Source organism: Marmota marmota, unplaced genomic scaffold (assembly GCF_001458135.2).
Source record: "Marmota marmota marmota unplaced genomic scaffold, marMar, whole genome shotgun sequence".
Lineage (NCBI taxonomy): Eukaryota > Metazoa > Chordata > Mammalia > Rodentia > Sciuridae > Marmota > Marmota marmota.
The window spans coordinates 11,044,349-11,060,728 of record NW_026000185.1 but is presented as its reverse complement, the minus strand read 5'-3'; the positions used below and the strand labels follow the sequence as shown (position 1 = coordinate 11,060,728).

Genomic DNA, 16,380 nt, shown 5'->3' with positions numbered 1-16,380 from the left:
GGTGACTGAACATTCTTGAGCAGGATAAACGTATATGTTGCGAAACTCGACTGCAGAACAATTCAATATGTTTTTCAAATGCACCGTCTCAGTTCCTTCATTGAGTGTGCTCAGTCAAGATAGAAGGAATGAGTCTGAATCACAGAAGAAATGACTGAAGTAAGGTCAGGCAGTTTAAAAAGGCTGCTGGATGAGTCTTTATTGAGATTGCATTCCTGGGCGAGACCCTCAGACCAACAGGGTGGGTCGGGGAGAAGCCTGCAGGGCTGAACCAGACTGGAATTTTTATTGGGCTTAAGGAGGGCTTGGAACAGGAAAGGGGGTTTTAGAGTCCCTTGTCCTACTGGGGTTGGTCAGGGGAGCTGGCTAAGATTCAGGATTGGCCAGGAGACCCCGCTGATTGACAGGCGGTTCCTTCAACACCTGATTGGTGTTTCTTTCTTGGGCTTGGATTGCTTAGTGCTTTGTTCCTCAACCACCTCCATCGACCTGACAACTGACTCTGGATCAAATGAAGCCACATGAAAATAGTGGAAACTGCGACTTCAATAACTTGAAGTTGAGACTCAAGTGTGCCTCTTGGTACTTATGTTTTTTCCCTCCCCTTTGGTACCAGCATTGAACAATGAGCCTGATCCCCAGCCCTTTTTTTTAATTTATTTTTTATTTTTTTTAGTTGTAGATGGACAGCATGCCTTTATTTCATTTGTTTATTTTTATGTGGTGCTGAGGATCCAACCCAGGACTTTGCACAAGCTAGGCAAGCGCTCTACGACTGAGCTACAACCCCAGCACCCCCAGCCCTTTTTAAAAATTTTTTATTTAGAGACAGGTTCTCTTTAAGTTACTTAGGGCCTCACTAAGTTGCTGAGGCTGGCCTCAAACTTACGCTTCTCTTGCCTCAGCCTCCCAGTTTGCTGGGATTACAGCTGTGCACCACCAAACACAGCTACAATGTATCTTTCTTTAAACATTTATTTTTTTAGTTGTAGGTGGACACAATACTTATATTTTATTTTTATGTGGTGCTGAGGATCAAACCCAGTGCCTCACGCATGCTAGGGGAGAGCTCTACCACTGAGTCACAACCCCAGCCCTAAAAGGTATCTTAAGACTGCATTTTTTTTTCTACTTATGGTACAAATAGAATGAGAACACATTTGGAAATGATTTCAAGTCAAAATTTTCAGTTCTATGACCATACCTACTGGAAAATGTGGAAGAATTCACTAAGTGATGAAGAAACACAGAAAGATTAGGACAACTTACATCTCAATCCAAAGGAAAGGTATAAATCTTGTAAATTGCAAGCTGGACACAGTGGCATGAGTTTGAAACTATCCTGGGCAACACAATGAGACCCTATCTCACAAAAAGAAGCAAAACAAAAAGATCTTATATATGCAATAAAGACTATTAGGAAAGATTATGGATTATACATCTCATTACCCTTATATATTTCTCATATATATCACCAATAACACAAAATAGTCAATCATTTGCTTAAAATTCATTTACTTTTTATATACACAGTCATACTACATCAACATTTTAATATCCATAAGTGATACATAAAATTTAAACTCGAAAATGAAGCAACTAGTGTTGCTTTTACAATGCTTCCCACTTGAAATAGGAAAAGAACGTTCTGGCCACGTGGCTCAGAGGAACAGGACACTGATACAAGTATTAGAAAGTAAGCATATAGAACATTCATCATGAATACTAAATGGTAATATTCAACATGGCAGGAACCAAGGTCAAATACCAAGCATTTGACCTTGGTATAGAAGTAAAGAATAGCACTGTGGTAGCCTGCAGTAGCCTTCCAGTGGTAGTAGAAGGTTTGCCACTTAACAGGAACCAGTTCTCAGTCCCCAACAGGCACAAATTCATAGCGCACACACTCCATCCATTAGCAACCCAATGTGGAAATGCAGTCAATTCTATTATTTGGCCACTGTCTGGCTATCTGGCTCAATTTCCATTTTCAGGTCATGTGGACTTTCTTGTCCTATGGAGTGAATGCAGAAGAGGAAGAACAAGCAGGCACCTACTATTGTGATTTCAGAGGTCGCAGGAAGGAATGTTCCTGCAATTGTGTAACAGGTGTGATCTGTCAGTCATCACTCAGACAAGCCCTAGTATGCACCATGAACTATTAAATAGTAATAGACATGCACAAGGGCTATTTAGTGGTTTGGGGAAGACCCCATTACCATTTCATCCAACTTTTAGTTTTTATTTATTTTTGGAATGATGGGGATGGAACCCAGGCCCGTGTGCATGCTAACAAGGGCTCGACCACTGATCTACATTCCCCATTCTCGGCTCCATTCAACTCTTCTTTTTGAGGATTGAACCCAGGGATGCTTAACAACTGGGCTACATCCCAGGGCCCCCCGTCCCCCACTTTTTTTTTTTTGAGACAGGACCTCCCTAAGCTGCTGAGGCTGGCTTTGAACTTGTGATCCTCCTGTCTCAGCCTCCTGAGCCACTGGGATTATAGGCATGTGCCACTGCAACCAGCTTCCATTCAACTTTTAAAGACCAACACCCTGGTCTTGTAGAGATGGGGAAAAACATGAAAAGTTGCTCTTCTGAGGGTTACATGCAAGCAGGGCTGTAGATCCAAATCCCACAAGCCATTTCCACCTCCAAGAGAACAACTGTCTGGCCCTGGGAGCTACAGCTGGAGAAAGTCAGGGCTGTACAGCGATTAACACAGTATAGCTGTCTGCATATGGAGATGAAAGTGAAAGGGTGATCCGTTCAGTTTTAGACAGAAAAAACAATCCACAAACTACATAAATTCATTCACAATCTTGCTGAGTTTCTGCTCTCTGCCCACCCTGTGCAGAACCCCTCAAATACAAATATGAATAAGAAATATATTCTTCCTTCAAGCTCATGGTCTGGTAGGGAAGACAGATACTCAAACAGAGAATGACTAGACTTTGCTAAAAATTCACAATGATGGCAATGATCTTTGCCAGGCTGGTTTTCATCCAACAGAAATTGGATGGCATCATGTAAAGTGTACCGGGAGTCTTCTGCCAAAAAAATATAACCTCCCCTCTCCCCACAGAATGAGTTCCTGAAAAGCCATCCAAAGATAAGTTTGTATTAGCAATAACAAAATAAAATCTAACCACAAGGATGAGATCCTCATTAGAATAAGTTATATTCCATGCATGTATGTGTCAAAATATACTCTACTATCATAAATATTTAAAAAGAACAAATTAAAAAAATAATATAGAAAGGCTTTTCTACACATCACAGTAAAATAGTTTAATAAGATTACTTTTGGAACATGTAGCTGAAATCAGCCAAAGGAAAGAGAACAGGAGTTTTGAGAGCAAGGAAAAGAAGCGAGCACTAATTTGAAAGAGAGAGCACTACAGCCAGAGATAGGGGGCACCCAGAGGAAGGAGAGGGGAGGGGGGGTACCACCTTCTCTAATGCATGGTTGTCCCCATCACTAGGGTACTGACCCCTGACCTTAGGGACATTATTCTACCACCCTGGAGTATTCGAATGGTCCAAGTACTGGCAACGGAGACAGGTGTGCAATCCAGATTTTGTTTTTGTTTGGGGCGTTTTCTTTGCGGGTGCTGGGGACAGAACCCAGGGCTCACACATGCTGAGCCGCACCTCCATCCCTGGAGAGGGGGGCTTTGGTGGAGAGTCCACCCAGAGCAAGGAAGAGATGCATGAATAAAGATTCAGTTAAGGAAAATAAAATTCTTAAAAATATATATTCAGTTAAGGAAAGATAGACACACCAAAAATAGAAAAAGACAAGCTTTCAATGAATGTGTACCAAAAATATTATTAATTATTTTTTTCTGTTCACATCTCTTCATATGCTCTTTATCTTTAAACTCCAGATTTCCCTTTTCACTTATGGGCTGCCAACGATATTAAATGAAAATATTTCAATAGTTTGCATTTTCGGCAATTTAGTTCTAAAGCTCATGAGTAACAATGGATTAAATGAAGTCAATCCAAAGTCAAAAACTCCAGGCACAGAAATCCATTAACTTTTAATATTCTCAGAAGATGAACCTAATTTTAAATGAAAGCTGCCTCTTAAACTATATTATGGTTGTTCTAGACCATAATTTGTTTTGGCAAACACTCTGAAGAAATTCACATGAAATTTCAATGAACTACAAGTAAATTACCCATGTAGCAAAAAATATTTTTGGATAGCTGCAAATGAATACTAAAAGATGATGGACTTTGGAAGAAAAACAGTAATCAAATAAAATATGTAGTGATGGCACATGGGTTAGAAATTATTCCCGGTAATCTGTCTCTGTTAAGGAGACTATCCACATTTAATTTGGTCAAGTGTAGCTACACAGTGAACGTGAAGGCCCTATTGAGACACAACCCAAAATGCCAAAGTAAAATTTCTTTTTAGGGTTTTAATCCGAAAGAGATAGAATAATTTTTTCCTCGATTCACTAAAAACCAAAATTACAGTCATTAATGAAAATGTTCCCCCTTTGAACCCTAACTTTTCGTAGGTTTCATTTCTTTCATTCATTAAACAGTTTCTTATTCTGGCCCAAACAGCATCATTGCACATCTAGTAATAATTAAATCTTCCCAAAGCTTCCTTCCCCAGAAGTAAATTCAGTGTGATCCGTAACTACCAAATTTACTGACATTACAGCAGACAAATAATCGGTTACTCTATCCACCAAATTACCCAACTGAACAGATTTTGAGAAAAAATATGGAAGTCGCAGGATAAGCCGGTCACACTTGCTAGAAGATTTTAAACATACCCAACCTCTCCTGTGACTTCTATTAATTTGCCTACAAAAAGGACTGATAAGGTGCAAATTATGAATGACTTTTAACTACAGGTGAGCTGGATGAAAGTACCTACATTTTTTTGAAAGTTGAGGAATGGTCAGTGGAAATTTCTCTCTGCATTAGACACTACGTATATTTTTTCCTCTTGCTTTTCCTTTCTTTTTTTATTTTTGCAGTGCTAGGGACCGAACCCAGCCAAATGCTGGGCAAATGCTCTACCATCAAGTCCCACTCCCAGCCCCTAAATACTTATTTCTCTATACTTTCTCCTTCAAGACCCCATCTCCATTCACAGAGAAAGAAAGCTACCACCCCCCACACCCCAAGCTCCGCACCAAGACTCCATTTTTCAATTTTATGGAAAGGGTCAGATCTCTGGAGACTGCAGATGGAAACTAGATGTCCAAAAATTTTGACGAGTAGTACTTAATTATAATTATCCTGGATACACTTTTTTGATGACACGATTTGCTTTGTGTTAACAAATGGCTTTTCTGTTGTATTAACTACTTTTGAAATAATGCAAATAACAAATTGTTTTAGAATTCAACCATCTAGAAACTTTCTTAGTATTGTCCAAATGTAAAATATATCAACATCTATTAATTCAAATAAATTATATATATTTAAAAGTTACATGTTTAAGAATTATGTAAACATATTACAAGTTGTACAAATCACAGGCTTAAAAATTTACAAATACATTCTTAAATTGATCTTAAATATAAATTCTCAAGATAAATTAGGAGTTTTAAGGGGGAAAAAAAAAAGAGTTCAGGGGCAAGGTGTGGTGGTGCAGACCCTGTAATCACAGCAACTCAGGCAGCTAAGACAGGAGAATCACAAGTTCAAGGTCAGCCTGGGCAACTTAGCAAGGCCCTAAGCAACTTAGTGAAACCCTGTCTCTCAATAGAAAACAAACAAACAAAAATGGATGGGAATGTGGCTCAGTGGTAAAACACCTTGGGTTAAATCTCCAGTACCAAAAAATAAAAAGAAAGAAAAAAAGAGTTCAGGGCTTCACATCTAGAAAATTGGGAAACAGGCCTTTGGAAGCAACAGAATTGTGGGGTAACTCTTGAGTGAAAGTGGCTGAAACTGGGCTCAAGGAGTCCTCCTGCCTCAGCTTCCTGAATAACTGGGACACCGGTCCACATGACTATACCCAGTTATTCACATAATTTTTAAATCTGCTGGTGTTGAGGTTAGACATACTGGATAAATTTGAAAGACAGGCTCAAGTTTCTCACACCTATTTTAAAGTATACATATTAATTTTAAAGCACTGAATCTTAAAAATACATCAGTGAGCTGGGTGTAGCTCAGCAGTGCTTGTTAGCATGAGCAAGACCTTGAATTTGACCCAGGGAGCTTTCAAGAAGAAAAAACAAAACACCTGTGTGAGATTTGGGGTAACTATTTTCCCTGGTACAGTATGGACTCAAGTTTCTCCTCTCAGACAAGAAAAATTATTAGTTTTTTTAGAACTTTCATTCAATATAGTTCACTAAGAAGACAAATATTTTATTTCACATATCTAGGAAATGGGGTGTTTTAGTCAATTGAATATGCTCAAAAGTAAAAAACATTAACTAAAAGTATACTTAGATGTTATGATATAAAAGTAGAATACATCAATAAAATATTGTTTGGAATGCTCATCATACTCTATTCTTTTTTGATGATAAAAGTGTACTTATAGAATTTAAACATCAGCATAATAATTATTCTAGAGTATTTCAGAGGGGAAATCTGATTATTCAGTCTTCTCCTTGACTGAGTTCTATGTAAGTAGAAATGCACTGTCAGGGCTATATTTGATATAAAAGGTAATCTGATCCAAAAGTGTTTAGGAGACAACCTGAGATTTTAAAATAGAGATATAAACAAGTAGCACTGGGGTCTCTGAACTCAACAGGACTAAAATATTAGAACAGAAATATTAATAATTCTAAAATGCCCTTTTGCCACTGTAGTCAGTTTTAGCCAAAATACCAGGAAAGCAAAAGCTTTAGAGAAGTAGGATTTTCAGAGTAGAACTGGGAGAGAAGTTCTGGATGAAATTTAAAGGAACCATGGATCATTTAAAAGCAATTGGGTCTACAGAAGTGCGATTCTTCAAAATGGAGCTCAGACCTGATGAATGAAATGCTTTCTCTGCAGGGAATTCAGTGCACTTTGGGAACAAAAGGTAGTCCCATTAAGGGGGGCCCTGCCTCCTCAGTTCCCTGGGCGCCTTCCTCCCACATCGGCCTCTTTTCTGTGAAGGAAGGCGAATGCCGACTGCAAGGTGCCATCGCCGCTCTGCTGGGAAAAGCAGAGGAAGGTGGCCCAGAGGAAACCACAGAGTCCAGTGTAAGCTGTCCTCCAGTGGACGGGAACCAGGCCGAAGTTGGTCAGCTGGAACAGAGAGAGTCTGTAAGGGCTCCACAAGTCAGAGGCAGGGTTCGCATTCTGAGTGGTTTTGTTTATTTGTCTATTTGGGGTTTTGTTTTGGCAGAGCTGGGAATCAAACCCCAGACCTCAGACATGCCTGGCAAGCCCCCTCCCACGGAGCTACACCCCAGCCCGAGGTTCCAAGGAGTTTGAAACTCACCTGTACAAAAGGCCAGTACATCAGACCTGTCTGGAATAAGGAAAAACCTGATTACAATGCTGTTTCAATCTCACACACACAATTCTATAAAAGAACAAGAAATATGAGGAAGACAAAATGCCCAGGTGGTACACTGTATCAGACTAAGCCGATTAAATTCAGATTACTCTTTTCTTCCTTTTTTCTTTCTTTCTCTATTCACTTCTTTCTTTCTTTCTTGACTGTTCCCATTTCAGGCGTACTTTCTTTTTTTACTTGTTTATATTTTCTGAAGTTTCTAAACTAAACAGTTGCAAACCAAAGATATACTATGTACTTTTACATTAATATATATTACATGTAATACATATTTTATATTTAAAGTATATGTCCATTTGAGAATTTAACAAAGTATTTTTGTAAAGTAGCAAAAAATAATTCTCGAAGGCTAAACCCATTCAAATATGGCTTGACTTCTTCTTTCTTTTTTTTTTTTTTGGGGGGGGGGGCGGGTAACCAGGGATTGAACCCAAGGGTGCTTAACCACTGAGCCACATCCCCAGCCCTTTTTATTTTTTTTATTTTGAAACAATCTCACTAAGTTGCTTAGGGCCTCACTAAGTTGCTGAGGCTGACCTTGAACTTGTGTGATCTTCCTGCCTCAGCCTCCTGTGTCACCTGGATTAAAAGTCTGAGCCACTGCACCGGATCATCTTTTTTTAAAATTTTTTTAGATGTTGATGGACCTCTATTTTATTTGTTTGTTTGTTTGTTTGTTTGTTTGTTTGTTTATTTATTTATATGCAGTGTTGAGAATTGAACCCAATGCCTCTCACACACCAGGCAAGTGCTCTACCACTGAGCTACAACCTCAGCCTCCTGGCTCACCTTTTATAGTTAAAAAAATATATATATTTGGAAATAATTTCAAACTTACAAAAACTAACAAGAATAGTCTAAGTAAGCTGGGCTCAGTGGTACACACCTGTAATCCCAGCAGCTAGGGAGGCTGAGGCAGGAAGATTAAGAGTTCAAAGCCAGCCTCAGCAACAGTGAGGCACTAAGCAACTCAGTGAGGCCCTGTTTCTAAATAAAATACAAAATAGGGCTGGGGATGGGGCTCAGTGGTTGAGTGTCCTTGAGTTCAATCCCTGGTAGAAAGAAAGAAAAGAAAAGAAAGGAAGGAAAGAATAGTCTAAAGAACATTCCTGTATTTTTTACCCAAATTCACCTATTTTTTTAACACTTTGTCCCATTTGCTTTATTAATTGCTGTTCCATGCCTCCATCCCTCCGTGCCCCCCCCTGCACGCCCCTCTCCAGGCTACTTGCATGCATGCATCTGTCTGATATGGTTTGGTGGATCATCTGAGAGGACGCTGTACACAGAATTGCCCCTTACCCCTGGATACTTAAGTATCTATTTCCTTAGAATTAGGATGTTATTTTATATCACCACAATTCTATAGGTTATATAGTTATCGATTTCAATAAAGTTACCAATGACCATGCTTTATATATTGTCCATTGTGGGAGCCGCCCTGGATGATGTGCCTTTAAGTCCTGATGTATGGGATTCTGAGAATTATTGCTTTCAGTCTGGCACAGTAGTGCCAGGTCACAGTAACTTGGGCATTACCCCAGCTCGGATAACAAAGAGTGGCTCCAGGAGTAGGTGTCACCCACGGGGGCTAAGTTACACTCACCTGTTCCTTTGTAATCCTACCCCTTCTACCTTTTTTGGATAGAATGTTCTAAGAAACAGTGTCCCCCCAAATAAAAGCCCACTTCCAAAGTGTGTGCTCGCTCGCTCGCTCTCTCTCTCCCTCTCTCTCTCTCTTTCTCTCTCTCTGGCAGCCTCTCGTGACCTTCTCTTGTCCCCCTTTGGTGGAGCCTGAGGCCAGGAGCCAGAGAAAGCCGTCCTGAAGCTTATAAAAGGTATTCTGTGTCTGTGTGGTATTTTGCAACACCCCAAATTCACACGAGTGACTTTAGTTCAGCTGCCCGCACTGGATGGGGGTGGCAGTCCATATCCCATTTTTCCAATTGGCCATGTAAGGGCCTTCAGGGACACAATATCTTTGTTTATTTATTTTTATGTGGCACTGAGATTCAAACCCAGGGCCTCACACATGCAAGGCAAGTGACCTACCACTGAGCTACAACCCCAGTCCCTTCATGTCATTTCTTTTCCTTATGGTACGTGATCTAGTTTAGGATGAGGAATTGCATGTACTTGCCGTGTCCCATTAGTTCCATTGATTAGGGACATTAAAAAAAACAAAAAAACTATTATGACATTGCTATCTCTGAAGAGTAAAGTCTTGCCTTCTCTTAGAATAAAAACAAATATTTTAATATGGGGAGGTTTGTCTGTGTTTCCTCATGATTAGATTTGGGTTATAATTCCTGGCTGGAACACTACATGTGGGTGGTGTCATGTCCTTGAGTTATCCCATCAGAAGGCACATGATGCCCACCTGCCACTGATCAGAGATGTTCATTTTGATCACTGCTCGTGGTGTCCAGTTTTGCCACTGTACAGTTGCCCTTCTTTTACCCTTGAAACTATCATGGGTAGCAATAATGTAACCTGTAGGGAGGCACCAAAGACCATTCAAACAGGAGCCCCTCCCCTTCAGGATATCCTCCTCCCTATGGGTGGATTCTCTGCCTCCAGTTGATTCTGTCTGACCCACTGTCCTGTTGTGATGGGCTGCCACATGGTAAGCTTCCACCCCCAGCAGTAGTCCCCCATTTGACCCGCTGCTGCTCAGCATTCTGCTCTCCCAGGTATTTCTCTCTTTATTATCCGTATGGACTCAGGATTTCCTACTTCTTTCTATGTTTTATAATCCATTACTCTGTTTAATTATTTTTGGTGCTCAAGTGCCCCAGATTTAGCCAGTGGGAGGCCCTTCAAGCTGGCTCCTACGTCCTTGTGCTGTGCTGCACCTTTTTTTTCTTTTTGAAAAATCTACTTCCTGACAGGTAAGGTGATGCATGCCTGTAAGTCCAGCAACTTGGGAGGCTGAGGTAGGAGGATCCCAAGTTTGGGGCCAGCCTCAGCAACTTAGTGAGACCCTGTCTCAAAATAAAAAGGGCTGGGGAAGAATACAGTCCTGTATTCTACAGTCCTGAAGAATTCTTCAGAGATAGCAATGTCATAATAGATTGAAAAACAAAAGGCTCAGAAAATAGGAAATGTCCCTGATGAATGGGGATGTGGTTAAGCACTTCTGGGTTCAATCCTAAATTTTAAAAAAACAAAAAACAAAACTTCCTTACATTCTGGTATAACGAGATGTTCCAGGCTTAACTAATACCTTGTACCTTGTACCTGCCCTTCCCTAGTCTTGGAACCAGTCATTTCTTTAAGGAGTCCTCATTCATTCTTTTTTTTATAAGGAATGATGTTAGACACCAAAGTTTGAGCACTGATGGCACCATGTTATGTCAATAAAATCAGTGGCAGATGGGTGTGGTGGTACATGCCCGTAATCCCAGCTGCTCTGGAGGAGAATCTCAAGTTCAAAGTCAACCTCAGCAACTTAATGAGGCCCTAAGTAACTCAGTGAGTGAGACCCTGTCTCTAAATTTAAAAATACAAAAAAAGGCTGGGGGTGTGGCTCAGTGGTTGAGCGCTCCTGGATTCACTCCCCAGTACCAAAAAAGAAAGAAAGAAAATCAGTGTCCAACAGGGCATGGAGGTGCATGCCTCTAATCCCAGCAGGCATGGGTGAGGGTGAGGCAGGAGAATCACAAGTTCAAAGTCTCAGCCTCAGCAACTTAGCAACTATACAAAAACTATAAACTACACAAGAGAAGAATGTAATATCAAATTGACTTGTTTTGTTTTTGGTACCAACAATTGAACTCAGGGGCACTCAACCACTGAGCCTCATCCCCAACCCTATTTTGTATTTTATTTGGAGACAGGGTCTCACTGAGTTGCTTAGCGCCTTACTTTTGTTGAGGCTGGGTTTGAATTCTTGATCCTCCTGCCTCAGGCTCCCAAGCTGCTGGGACTACAGGTGTGCACCACTGTGCCCAGCTCAGATTGACTTCTAAGAGAGAATACATTTGAGCCCCAATACTGCAGCCGGTGAAAGGAGACTGAAATTGCATGCCCTCTGTGCACAAAGTGAAAAAACAAACCAAAAGGCTCAAGGACTACTTATACATGAACAACAAATATAGTAGTCACATCCTTCCCATTTCCATCTAAAGAACACAGACTGGAGTGGGGTGTGGTGGCATCCCCCTTTATTATCCCCATGAGGGGGGAGGCTGAGGCAAGGGATCACAAGTTCAAGACCAGCCTCAGCAACTTAGCAAGGCCCTGTCCCAAAATAAAAAGAGCAGGGGATGTGGTTCAGTGGTAAAGTGCCCCTGGGTTTTGTCCCCAGCACCAAAAAATATAGAAAGAAAGAGCATGGATTGGGCAGAGAAGTGGCTTCTTTACAACCAATACTCACACTACCACTTGGAGTCAAGATAGCCCTTTGTGGCGGATTCTTTGTGAATACTTCTGACTGCAAACACTTTGTACTATTAGTTTCATTGATCAAACTCGAATCAAGAGCCCCGTTTGCAGCCAATTTCTCCCATGTCTAATACCGCTAGCTCTGAACTCTCTTCTGTGTAGTAGAAACCTCACAATAGACCAAAGTATCTGAAATTCAACATTTCCCAAACTGAACCTATCTTATTTTCTCTGATTGGCTCCCCTTCCTCCATGTCCTATGTCATATGAAGACACACTACACATACGGTTGCTCCAGCCAGAAACCTGCTCCATCCCTCACCCCTTGACACTGCTTTTGATGGAGAACTAAATACATCTGAAACATGAGGCCCGTCTGCATATATTCTGGAATTCTGAAATTTTATCTTATTGTTATTAATAGAATCAAACCTGCTCTGGGCAAGAGATGAAAAATATCCCTGATTTTGCCAAGCCTTAGGATCATGTTCAACAGATTTTTATTGAATAAATGAATGAAATGTGTGCGGGGCTGGATTGTATGCATTTGTACTGAGCAAACAGCACAGCAGGAGACTTGCTCCAAGCCTAGGGAGAAACCTGGAAAACATCATCCTTCTCTGTAAATACCTCTGTGGCATTAAGAAGGTTCTTTTCACAAGGACTCAGCAGAAGGCACACCTGGAAACACTGGCTCTGAATGTGGGAACAATTTCATTAAAGCCACTCACATTCTCCAATTTCTACTTTGCAGCTAGCCTCTGAAATTTACAAAATAAATTGTGATCACTCATGATCAGAAATATGATAAAGCCCCCGATCATCATGAATGTTAACTAAATTAAAGAGATTCTTTTCTACCCATGAGAAGCAAAGACAACCCTAAGTCTCTTTCCAGTCAGCTGTCAGAACAAATTCCCATCAGGTACAGTGGTGCACGGCTGTAGTCCCAGCTAACAGGAGGATCACTTGAGCCCAGGAGTCTGAGACCAGCTAGAGCAACACAGCCAGACCCCATTGCAGGAAAAAAAAAAAAAAAGAAAGAAAGAAACAAAAATAAAACATAGGGCTGGGGATATATTGCCTCACATGCACAATGTCCTAGGTTTGATTCCCAGCACCACGAAAAGATAAAGAAAGAAAAAATAAAGGGCTGGGGATGTGGCTCAAGCGGTAGCAAGCTCGCCTGGCATGTGTGCGGCCCGGGTTCGATCCTCAGCACCACATACAAACAAAGATGTTGTGTCTGCCGAAAACTAAATAAATAAATATTAAAAAAAAAAAAAAGAAAATATAAACAACAATTTGAAAATATTTAATGCATGCCTTAATCCCAGCAACTAGGGAGGCTGAGGCAGGGGGATCATAAGTTTGAGGCTATCCTCAGCAACTTAGAGAGATCTGGTTTCCCAGTAAAAAATCAAAAGGGCTGGGGACGTAGCTCAGCAGAAGAGCACTTGCCTAGCATACACAAGGGCCTGGGTTCAAAATTCTTAGTCCTGGGGGAAAAAAGAGAAAGAAAAAAAAAAATTCAAGACTTCTGTCAAAGTATTGATAGAGATACTGGACCAATCAAATGGGAACCCTAATTTAAAAATAAGTTTTACTAAAACATACTTAATGTTAAAAATCTGCAAATACAATTTCAAAAACCTGTCTTACCTTATACGTATTCCAAAATTTCTGTTTCAGGTCCAAAAGTACGTCATCCTTTTCCTGAAGAATGCTCATACCTATGTACAGAAGCACACACAGAAAGAATTTTAGGGATGGGGTGTACCTCAGTATTATTCTAATCAAAATTTAAATGTAGGGTATCAATTTAGCCTTCCTGAAAACTACTTCATCATCCCTGGAAAGAAATTTGGGGATGGGGGGACTCTCTTAGGAAGGGTATAAAAATCAGTGTAATTTAAAAATTCTGCCCCAATCCTGAATGGAATGTTTCTGGACTACTGTGTACAAGGCCCTGGCTGTGATCCCCAGCACTGGAAAAAAAACTTTTTTTTTTAGCCAGGTGCAGAGGATCACAAGTTCAAAGCCAGACTCAGCAAAAGTGAGGCACTAAGCAACTCAGTGAGACCCTGTCTCTAAATAAAATACAAAATAGGGCTAGTGATGTGGCTCAATGTTTGAGTGCCCCTGAGTTCAACCCATGGTACAAAAAAAATTTTTTTAATTTTTTTTTTTTTTTACAGATCCAGGTAAAATATTACTGTATAACAGTTCTTATTGAAGTTTTCCATTCCCATATTCAAAGTAACCAGCCATAATCACTCACTCAATATATTCCTTTTGATCCAACAGTGAAAACAGAACATAATCTTCATTTCAAAACTAGATAAACGGTGGCCCAGCCCCGTGGCACACTCCTATACTACCAGCCAGTAGGGAGCCTGAGGCAGGAGGATCTCAAGTTTGAGGCCAGCCTGGGCAATTTAGCAAGATCCTGTCTTGAAATAAAAAGGTGTGGGGATTAGCTCAATGATTGCCCAATATGTTCTAGGCCCCAGGTTCAATCCCATGTACAAAAAAAAAACAAAAAAACTAGATAAATTTTAAAGTAATGGCAAATATAAAGTTAGAATAGCAGTTGTTAGAACAACAGTTTATAGCAGAACAAATTTTTTTTCAATAAAAAAATGGTAAGAATCCACACACACATACAAAGCAGCATTAATATAATGAACCTGTCAGTGAGGTTTTCAAACATTTTGTGAAATGCTGAAAATTTTTAAATTTCCTTTTTTTAAAAAAAATATTTTTTAGTTGTCGATGGACCTTTATTTTATTTATTTATATGCAGTTCTGAGAATCAAACCCAGTGCCTCACGCATGCTAGGCAAGCGTACTACCNGCAACCAGGTCTTTGATGATTCCTGTGCCCTCTGTAGGGACTGTAGCCACCAAGCTGGGCTACAATTTATCTGGTTTTTGAAAGAAGATTATGTTCTGTTTTTACTGTTGGCCTCCCTAAATAAGACCTTGGGGCAGGGATGTTTCCTCAAGTTGGTGGCTCCCTGCTCTCAACCAGTTTTAAGAGTCACTGAGCCACTGAGAGAGGTCCCCTCCCAATCTGGGAGGGAATTTGTGACTCCCAGTACCAAGGTTAGGTTGCAAACTATAGAGATTTTCTTCAGAAATGAGTGTCCCTCCCCAGTTACCTGCCTGGATCGAGGCTACATAAGCTACCCACCCACCCCTTCTGTATTTCTTGGTGGTCAGGCAAGGGTCGCCAAAGTCAGACCTTCCACCTGCTGGCACATTTTCTGAAGAGAAGGCTTCCTTGCAGGTATAGAGTCCCCTCAAATTCTGAGTGAGACCCCCATGGAAAATCTTGTTACCAAAGCAGGACTAGGACCCTGGGAGCGGATTTTCTGGGCAACTAGGCCCAGCGACAGGTTCCACCTGCTCTGCTTCCCACAGTTCTGGGTCCTCTAGCACTTTGATGGTGTGTTGGACCCAGAGCATGAATTTTCCAGCAGCCTCCAGGGAGTGCAGTTGCTGGGGTTTAAGGAAAGGACCCCAAACCTATGCCCCACTCTTGAACTCTGCCCAAACCGCCTCTGCTCTGATCCCTGGCCCACTGGACTCCCCAGCTCCCAGGCTTCCCTAATTCCTCTCTCTGAGAAACCTCAACTTCCAGTCCCAGGCACCTCAGCCCGGGTTCCCAGCCTCCAGTCCTCACCCCAGGGCTTTCAAACCTGGTCCCCACCTCCAGAGCTCCCCGCTTCTGCCTCAGTGCTCCGTCCCTGCAACAGTGCGCAACGATCCTCCGCCCCCTCAGTCCTTTAACCTCCTTCTGGGCCTCCAGTACCCTAATCTCGGCACTCAGGCCCGCTAGTACCCCGGTCCCCTGGACCCTGCCCTGGCCTCTCACCGACGTAGAAGGCCGAGAGGGCGATGGGCCCTCCGAACAGCTGGTCGCACAGCACCTGGTCAGGACCACGCGCGGCGCGCGGCCGGGCAGCGCGCGCTCCAGCAGGCGCAGCCACACGTAGTTGAAGTTGGCGTGGAAGGTCACGGCCAGGGTGGCCACGCGCCGCGTCTGGCGCCAGTCTGCCGGGCCGCCCCGCAGCCGCTGCTGGAGCGCGTCGCCGGCCGAGAAGAGCCCGGCGTAGAGCAGGACGTTGGTGGGCCACGGGTAGCGCTGGGCCGCGCGCGGCAGCGCCCGCCACCATCCAGCCATGCCGGTGGCTGGGCACCCGCCCAGCCGCCTAACTGCACCGCCTCGGCCGCCGCCCGCGAGCTCAGCACCTCCACCTCCACCTCCACCTGCCTCCTCCGGATGCTCGAGAGCGATTGGGCCCCCCGCGCACGCCCAGCCCGCGCGTCCAATCCCGAGGCTGCTGGCCATCGTGGGGGCTGAGCATTTGGAAAGCTCCTGGTCCGCGCAGCGCTAGAGTCCATTTGCATGAAATCTCCAGAATAGGCAAATCCAGACTGACAGAAGGTAGATTAGTCGTGGTCAGGGCTGGGCCATGTGA

The 16,380-nt window shown here is 42.3% G+C and overlaps 1 protein-coding gene across 1 annotated transcript; it reads right to left on the bottom strand.

The window, feature by feature from the left end:
* Positions 1-1,498: 1,498 nt before the first annotated feature.
* Mpv17l (MPV17 mitochondrial inner membrane protein like) lies at positions 1,499-16,179 on the bottom strand. Its single transcript, XM_015491088.2, is given in 5 exon segments — positions 1,499-7,233; positions 7,430-7,459; positions 13,556-13,626; positions 15,774-15,833; positions 15,836-16,179. Coding segments are annotated over 5 exon segments (588 nt in total). The 5' UTR covers positions 16,083-16,179; the 3' UTR covers positions 1,499-7,053.
* Positions 16,180-16,380: the final 201 nt, after the last annotated feature.